At 38.8% G+C, this 9772-nt stretch overlaps 1 protein-coding gene across 1 annotated transcript; it reads right to left on the minus strand.

Annotated features, from left to right (window-relative positions):
• Positions 1-1093: 1093 nt before the first annotated feature.
• LOC308250665 (ovoinhibitor-like) lies at positions 1094-9419 on the minus strand (the record flags this gene model as incomplete). The annotated part of the gene is made up of 6 exons (XM_080673343.1): positions 1094-1244; positions 4134-4240; positions 5692-5734; positions 7009-7130; positions 7752-7765; positions 9353-9419. The coding sequence occupies 6 exons, from the start codon at positions 9417-9419 to the stop codon at positions 1094-1096; spliced, it is 504 nt and encodes a 167-aa protein (XP_080529469.1).
• Between the last annotated feature and the right edge of the window lie 353 nt (positions 9420-9772).

A 9772-nucleotide genomic window follows, 5' to 3' on the forward strand; every position in this document is an offset into this window, starting at 1 on the left:
GAAACATTACCTTGAAATCTCCATGTGGTGGCCACCATTGTCGAGCAACTGAAACCAAGACATAACTGAAAATAGTTACAAAATCTAATATCTGGTAAATCATAGCTTAATCTTTTGGCTGATTAAGAATTCTTAATCTGGAATAAAAGAATTTTTAATTATTATAAAGGAAGCTTGCAATCATTTAAAGCACTGTTTTATTTTTCCACGTATTAACTTATTTTTTCTCAAAATGCAGAACAACCCCTCTTCTCCTGATAGATAATCAGTAGAAGACTATGTAGATGCCTTGCTACTCTCATAAACATTGCCAATCCAGTATATCAAATTATGTTTGAAGAACAGGAGTGGATTCAGAACTGGCAGCCCATGTATGAAAAAAATTAAGAAATGCTAGAATTTTAAAGAGGCCTTTAAGCCCAATCCCCTTATTTCACAGAAAGGGGAAAGACCCTTGTTATGAAATGCTCAGGAATTCATGACAGATAATGTAAAAAATCAAGCTCTTCAGTCCTTACGACTCAGTGACTTTATAACTCTCTATATGACTCTTCTCTAGAAAAGGACCCGAAAAATAATGACCCACTCAGATACATGGCAAAGCATTTTTTTTAAAGCATTTTCAATAGTACAGAATTTCTGAGATATGCTGGGTCATAGGCATATTGCCAATCATTTTCACAGGTCACCTCATTGAATTACCCAAGCTCCTGGGTCCCCATGAATTAGGTCTCATAATCTGCATTAATAGGTGGAAAAACCAAGGCCCCTGCCCATTAGCCCAAAGCCTTTTTTTGGGGTGAGGGGGTGGGGAGGGGAACCGCACTCCATTGTCTCTCTTTCTATATATAGATACAGATATACAAATACAGTAAAATGACATAAATAAATAAATAAATAAATAAATAAATAAGAATTTCAAAGCATTCTATTTCAGATCACAATGAATGTTAGAGCCCACAAATCCACTTTACATTCCTGCCAGAACCAGCCAAATTACTTACCATCTGGTACCACCTGATGGATCAGCATGAAGAACAATAATGAGCAGAGTACTGGGAAAGATTTGGCCATTTTTCCTCCTGGTGTGTTCTTAAAATGATGCTCTCAGATGTCTCAGGACATTGTCCTCTACTGCAATCACCAAAGTAGAAATAATTAGAATACCAGCTTCGAATTGAATATCCATCTCTAGTCTGCACATTGTAAATTCTGCATATGGCACCTGAATGCCTAATTCCACCCTTCCCCAAGAACAAATGCTCAGGAAAAGTTAAACCTTGGCTAGTCATAAACAAAAGTATAGACCTCAGTGATAGATCTGTGACTACTCAGAAGACAGAAGTTAGTCAGCAATAACTCTTTGAACATAATTGTATTATTTTAGTATGGAGGTATTTTCAAGTGTCTTGAAAAGTCAACTTCTTACCTCAAGACGCATCCAATTATTTTTTGTTTTTTTTAAGAAGCTACAGAGAAAATGATGAGGCCACTAGAGGCTTCTAGACAAAAGCTTCTCAACAGAGGAAGCATGTCTGTACTTATTCATGAAGCAGAGACTATACCTGGATTAAGATAAAGATTACTAATATTCCAGGCATCCTTGGTTATGCCAAAAAATCTTCTGACTGGGAATGCTAGAGTATCTTGAAGCATTCTTAGAGAGTCCACAGGGATAAAAACCATTACCTGCCATCTCATGGGGGCCCCAAAGCTATTTTTATCCAGACACAGAAAAGGATAAATCAGTGAGCAAATCCTCCAGTGGGATTGCCTTCCTGTAGCAGCCTTTCCAACCCTAGAGGGTGATGCATATAGGTACCAGAGCTTGATCAAGGACCATATTGAACTGTCCCCATCTTTTTAACCCTGCAAAAGTGCCTGGTCCTCCCTATGTCCTTTAGGCCTTTTTTTTCTGCTCTGAAGCATATGTCAATAGGAAAATTTACATAAAGTCTTTGCTGCTATGCTGTGGTGAGACATGAAAGGTCTCCTCAATACTCCACTGCCCAGAATGGTTGGAGGTGCCTGTTCCTGAGACAATCTGGGACACTATGTCTTTTTAGGTACTCCCCCATCTCTTCCTCAGGCCTTCCCTGGATTCCTGCAGGAACGGAGCAGAAATAGTATAAGATCCAACTGTATGAATGCACAATGCCAGATGCTCACTTGTCCTACAGCATATGGCCCAGTTGACCCACCTTAGAAAGAAGAGAAAAGGAAGGGAGATGTGACCAGCTTTTATGACTGGTAACTCATTTAAGGAGCACGTGTTAGGGCCTCAGGAGGGGATAGAGTAGCTGTGTGGGAGGAAGGCACTGAGGCATTGTGTGCTGGGCTGAGCAGACCTTGGGAGGCCCAACATTCAGATCCATCAATATCAAACCTCAGCAGGGGGCATTGGTGAAGAAAGCATGAAGCTGTCTGGAAGACTTGGGGGGTAGGCAGAGTAGCCTTTGGCAGACATTCCGAAGAGGCAACAGCATGAGGAAACAGTAGGAAAGAACACAGTAGAAAGAGCATATCATGTTCTACAATGCTAATGAGTACCTTCAGCCAGAATGCAAAATGTGGAAGCAACTGAGGAACAGAGGAGGTTGCAGCGAAGGATGAGGTGATGGATGCCGTTGGCAGTGAGGCCACCTTTGTTCCTCTATCAGTCCAGTGTCTTTGCAGTTGTGCAACAGGGAAGAGATGTTATCATACCTGAGTTTCTTCCTGTTACCCAAACTTTCTGCCTCCATATTCCTTTTTGTAAAGAACAATTGTTCTTATATCAAGGAGTAAATGTTAACATTAGAAAATAGGAAAATAACAAAAAAAAATGAAAAAAAAGATGTGAAATGTTAAAACCCAAAAATAACTATTAAGTATATATTGAATTATATCATTCCAGTTCAATGTGTTCCTTGATCAAGCTCTGGAACCTATATGCATAATTCTCTAGGGTTGGAAAGGCTGCTATAGGGAAGGCAATCCCACACTCATGAGCACATGTATATGTTCCTGTTGTCATATGCAATCACATTTTTGCAGTATATATTGTTTTCTGCTTTTTTCACTTAGAAATGTACGGTGACATTTTCTTGATCTTTTGCAGATGCCCATATGTGACTCAGTTCCCTTTAAATGGTGGTGCCTAAAGTATATATGTTATTCCTAGTCTGTTCTGATTAGTTTATAGTATTGTGCGTTCTCACTCTATCTTTCTCCAAACCTGAATTTTCCACTTTTCATTGGTGTAGCAAAAGATAATATAAGACTATGGTCAGATCCACTCTTTGACACATTTACTTAAAAATTCTGAGTTGTTTTAAAATGGGATGCCATGAGCATATTCTTCACTCACGAGTATGTCTATACCCTCTCTCATTCCCAATTTCAGTAGGAATAGAAGAAATATTTTCGTGTGATTTATAGTTCAGGAAAATGACCACAAATACTCTCCTTAAGACAAGAATCAGATACACAGAGACAAGCCAGACAGTTTTCTGCTGAGATTCTTTTATTGAAGAATTAAATCCATATATTTGCCCTCACAGCATCCCAGGGAAAAGGTTCTCTATGTGGAATCTGCTAAAGGAAACTTGGTGAGCTTGAGCATCAGGGAGACTCGCATGGTCCATACTTGGTCAAATAAAGGGCACCACGGCTCTTCCTACAAAAGAAAGAATTTAAAATCTAGTTTTTAAAAGAAAGGTTTTGGAAATATTAAATTAAAAGTTTCATGTTTTTAGATCAATCCAGTCAAATGAGTACGCAGCATGAAAGATGAGCAATTAGCCACTAAGCCTAAGCAGGGTGAACTAAAAAATATTCAACGTGCTAGTAAAAACCAGTGTCAAGAGCCCCCTGCCCCCAAAAATTCTATGAATTTTTCTTTTGTCTGTAATTTAAAAATAGTGTAAGAAGTCTCTCATTTTCTAGCTTCCATTTCTTCCTACTATCCACTTTCTTTCTCTCTTCCTCTTTCTCTTTCCCTCTTCTTACTTCTTTTTATAAAACATGATTATCAGTGAACCATCTCCCTCTTATGTTTCATAGCAGCATCCAGCTTATTCGGCAGCCGAGATGGTTTCTGGCTCTCTGAGAAAGGCTATTTCTGAAAATAATATATTGAATTCAGCACTTACGCAACACCGTTGCAAAACAAACATTTGTTGGCATATACTACTCCATCAGATCCACAGTGAGGCATATATTCCATGGTGCATGCCTCAGAGTAATTGGTGCATTCAATCTGTCCATGTCCAAAAATAAATAAATAAATAAATAAATAAATAAATAAATAAATAGAAAAGAAAGAACAATTTCAGATAATTAAATCATAGAAATTAAACTTTTGAAAGACCTTGAAGGATTATTTAGTTCAGAATTCCATATGCAAAACAACATTCTCCAAAGTTTATATAACTTGACCTAACACTGGTGGGACGATCATCATAGGAAGGGATAGCTCCGTTCAGATTTAAGGCTTCCCTCTCACTCCTCTACATTTGAGTGACAAATACATCCTATGGATTCTATCTTGTACTTAATTTCCAAATTAGTCCTCTCCTTACCAGATTGTCATTCACTTTAATCCGGCCCTCAATAGGTCCTGCCTACACATTTGCAATGATCTGCCAATGTATTGCCCAGCCTCCATGCTTTATTGGGGATATCAATCCTCCTCTACATTGATGCAGAGTGATTTGATTTTATTTTTTTAAAAACCAAATTAGATCTTGTTCTTCAAATACTTAACTGACTTTCCCATCAACAGAGTCCCCTTGTGACCTGTGCTTATCTCTCCATTCTTATCTGCTCTGCCTCTTATGCTAGGCCATTTAAGGACTGAATTCCCTGAGTGTCTCCTGCTCCTGAAAGTCCCTGTGACTTTGCTTATGGTGTTTTTCCTCTTACACAATCTTACCCACTTTATCCATTAACCCAGCTCCTGTTCCTCCTTTCAAGTCAGGTCACCAACTGTTATAAGTTTCATGATGTCATTTCTCTCTCCCACCCATGGGATTGGGTTAGGTACCCCTCCTTAAATTGAATTGTTTTATACATGTTAACAGTTCTCCTATCTTATTCTCATTATTGACATCCCACTCACCTAGCTCTTTGCCCTAAATTACCTCTATATTTCTTTTGAATTTTTTGTGCTTTTACAAAATAACTTTCTTTATTGTTATGAGAATAATCTTGAGTCCCTAATTCCCTTGAACTCCTTTTCTTAACCTGCTAATTAGTTGCAGTGCTAGAAAATAAACATTTGGCCCAACCAGCATGGCTCAGTGGTTGAGTGTTGACTTATGAACCTGTAGGTCACAGTTTGATTCCCAGTCAGGACACATGCCCAGGTTGCAGGTTCAATCTCATCATTGATGTTTTTATCTCTCTCTCCCTCTCCCTTCCTCTCTGAAATCAATAAAAATATATAAAAAAGAAAAGAAAAGAAGCACATGTATACCAGCCTGCCCCAATTAAGGGCTATGAGTAAAGTTTCTGAAGTCCTCCTCTGGGTAAATAAATTAACTATACTTCCGGTCATCTGTTTAGGCTGGCCAAATGTCTTACCTATGACCATACATGGTATAGATAATTTCTAAATGACATATCTTAAAATAGTTTTTCCCATATGAAAATGAGGAATTAGTGTAACATTTTATATTAAGAATAAATAAAATTTCTGAATATACTTACACATTTCCCATCATGAAGTTTTCTGAGTATAAGTCCTTTTTCTCTGAAAGAGAAAATTTTATCTAATGGGTAAAGCAGTTACTTGATATTTCATAATTCACAGAATAAAATACAGTCATATGTCATTCTGTGTTGTCTGACCAGGACTGAGAATGAGGGGTTCTGGTTAATATTCTACCCCAGTTGACTAATATTGACCATTAATATCTTTGATGGGTAATAAAACATCCATCAAAAAAAATAAGAAAATAAGATCAGCTCTAAAAGGACTATTAAAAAATAGTCCATGAATTTTCATATAAAAATCAAAGGAATAGTATAGTGTGAAAACATTTTTGCAGTTAAAAAAAAATGCTCAAATCCATTTCTGACACTAGTGTGGGTAATTTTGTTACAGTTATTTCTCCTTTCTGAGTTAGATTCCTGACTTCTTTAAAGAGGATATGAGATATGAGATAATACAATCCATAAAATCTCCCTAGTCTTTAAACTCTTATTATTTTAGTAGTGTATGAGTTTGCATATCCTAAATATTATATCCTGAATAACAATTGCTATTACACTTGACTGTACATTTCAGAAGGTCTAGAAAATGAGAGAAAATAAGGAAGAAAATCATGAGAAGAAAGTAGAGCTCATTTCTATGTGTATTCACTCCATGTCTGCTGCTTAGCTAATGATTGACATGTTTTTATCACAGTAAATTCTAAACACTATTGTAATTTATATCTTACAGAAGAGAATACTGAAGTGTTTAGTGGATTGGGTGTTTACCTCGTGCTACAGATCAACTAAATGCAGTTTGGTTTCTAATCCAAATGTCTGATTCCAAAGCCCATGATTTTAACAACTAATCATAAAATAGTGAATTAAAATTGCTGGAAAGGCTGGTAATAACCATTCTCCTAGAAGCTGAGAGGTTGTTTCCAATGAGGAGTTAATATTGAACTTGTGGCAGTGGGGATTCCAACTGGTTCCCACTACCCATTTGTACTCTCACTCTCTTCCCCAGACTTTTCCAGGCAACCATGAGAAGTAACATGAATTTCCTCTGGGGTATGAAAGATAGATCAAAGCCTTGTAATCGTGTCCATGGCTAACAGCCTACATAGAGACAACTATCTTCTGAGTTCCTTAGAGATAGAGCTTTTTTTTTTTTTTTTTTTTTAATTTTAACAAAGCAATGCCCAAAGAGAATGGACAAAAGGTAGGATTTGTGAAACCCTGTGTTTAACAACCAAGCAGATTTTGGCCAATGTGGATTTTGTGATCTTTAAAGGGGCAGGGGCAGAGCTCCAAATTGAATACCATACTTACTGTTTTAGCATACAATACATGCATTCATTGCTGTAAACTCTCTGATCTATGCCACATATTGGTTTAAATTCCCTTGTGCATGCAAGCTTGGTGCCTTTACCCTGGTATTTGGAGCAATCCACCTGTAATTGGAAGAAAAATAATGTCCTACGTTCTCTTTCTTCAATTCTGTAGTCATTCTCATATCAAAATGGAAAGAAGAGAGTGGAAAGAGTATCCAGAAGATATTCTATTGGACCAGGTGCTGCACTACAAAAACTGATCAGACCTAGGACATTCCTTAAGTAAAATAGAATTGGCTGTTTAAGCCCTGGCCAGGTAGCTCAGTTGATTAGAGCATCATCCTGATAAGAAGGTTGCAGGTTCAATCCCTAGTCAGGGCAACATAGAAGACTAAACCCCCCCCACAAATAATTGGCTGTTTAAGAAGGAAATATTCATCTCTCCTTTTAGGGTTATAATGCAAGTCCAAAGGAATAATTAATGTGAAAAATAATCAAAAGAGTTTAAAATGCTACCCAAAAGTGAAATTTACTTTATCTGTTACTCCCCTTTTGCAAGGAGACTCCTTTTGCAACCTTTTAAGAAAGAAACACCACCAGGAGGAGAAGAGTAGGAACAGTATTACCCCCCGAGGAATTATGTTAGTTTACTGTGAGCCAGTTTAGCTACCTCCCTAGCTCACTTACACATTAGCTCTGATTTTGTTTGTACAAAGACCACACAGAGAAGGCTGTACTCACCGCTTTCCCAATTGCTTGATCACCAAAAGAGAGGGGAAGGAGATGTAATCGGAGAGAAGGAATTGGAGAAAGCAAATTCCATGGTTAGAAATGCAAAACTGGATTCATTGTTCACAGTAACTAAAACCACTTGTTGTAGTAAAATATAGAAATGTTTAAAAATGCCAAAAAATGTTTAAAAGGTTTTAAAATGTTTGAGTTAACTTTCCTGAAACTTAAAGTGTTATATTAAGGACACATTCCCCACTGCCCTGAAGGGTGTGTATTCTATTGATAAGGATTTGAACTTCAATTCCTGACTTAGAGTGACTTGCCATGATAACCATGTCTGATGACGGATACTCCTCCCCCTCCCCAGAGTGCTTACAAGTTTGTCTACTGATATGCCCATTGGAACTAATGTTAAACTTGAGATCGTGTTGTGTTACGCATTTTGTTTACCAGAATCCCCCTTCCCCTCTGGACTGCTGTGGGTACTGCAGGCTATTTAAAGGGTCCGCAAACACCATTCAAGTTGATCATGGCTTGATCGCTGGACACCTGGTGGTTACTGATCGCTTTGATCCCTGTGCTGCACTGGTGGCTCTGATCTCTGGAAGTTTATCATCGCTGAGCGCCTTGAGTTTGGGCGCAGTCCCCTTCCCCACCGCTTCGCTCCATCCAGAAGACAGAGGAACGATGGGGCCTCGGATGGATCCATGCTGTGCGCAGGGATCTCTGAAGGTAACACTGCCCTGAAACTGAAACTTCCTTCCTGACCTGACCAGCCAGCCAGAGAAGGCGCCACTGCTGCTGCAGCAAGAGGAAGCCACGCTTTGGGAGCTCCCTTTAAGCCTGCACCCATGGCACCAGGAAATTTGTGAGTAACAGTGTGCTGTGTGCTGATAAGCTTTGTGCCCACTGCAATGATAAAAGGAGAATAAATTGCTGTGTGAATTGCAACTGTAACTGTTTGTGTGGCATAATTCCTCCTGCAGTCATAAATATACTAATATAAGGTCAGATGAAATTGCCTGCCCAGCTCCTACCAGCTCAAAGCAGTCTTTTTTGCTGGCAACTACTTTAAATGTCCGAGTACCTGCATGGTTAAAGTTTATCTCAAGGGACACCTCAGATAAACGCTCCTTTCTTTCTCTGACACCATTTCCCAACATCCTTTGCCCAGGCCAGACCTAAGAGAGGCCACTTCTTTGCCCAGGGCCAAAGTCAGAGATGCATGTAATCTCTGGGGAAAAACCATGGGGAAATCTCTGGTCTTTGGAGGAAGGGCTGTCACAGGTCTTCAAGAGTTCCTGTGGGCATGCCCAGGGCAAGGTTGGATTATGGTCTCAAAATTTCATGAGTGGTTTCTGAAAGGGCAAGTCAGAATCCTGAGGGATCCTGATCTGGAACTGGGTGAAGAGCCTACAATCTTTTTAATCTTCTCCATCTCTCTTCCTTTTTCCTGAAAATCTGACCCTTCTCCCACTTTGTTAGTCAGACCAATCCAAATAGATACTTTCTAAATTTTTTTCTTAACTCCAGCATTCTGCTATTACTAAGGGCTGACTATATTGCAGTTAGCATAAAGGCACAAAAATTTAAAAGGATTCTTAACTCACCAGGTGGAGAGACAGCCCATGTAGTGGCTGCTAGAGCAAGAACGGCAAAAGCAGTGATGGTCTTCATCGTGGTGGTGAATGAGGGTGCGAGGGATATGCTGCTCGGAGGCAAGTCCAGAGAGAGAGACAGAGAAAAGTGAATCTGCCTGATACACTCGTGTGTATATATAGTGCACATATGCAATGCAGGGTCCCACCCTCATTAAAAATTGACCTTTTCAATGATGATTGACTGTTTACCAAGCTAGGGTATTTTTTCATTTGTCAAGGAAAGCTTCCTTATTATCTTGATTTATAGACAATTGGAACAGTTACGCCCTGAAACTCATCTACCAAAGATGTTTTACATAATAATCTTTTGATTTCTCAGCAAATACAATGGCATGACTGTATTTGAGAACAAATATCATAGGTGTAGAA

This window comes from Plecotus auritus (genome assembly GCF_963455305.1).
Source record: "Plecotus auritus genome assembly, chromosome: 6".
NCBI classification, from domain to species: domain Eukaryota; kingdom Metazoa; phylum Chordata; class Mammalia; order Chiroptera; family Vespertilionidae; genus Plecotus; species Plecotus auritus.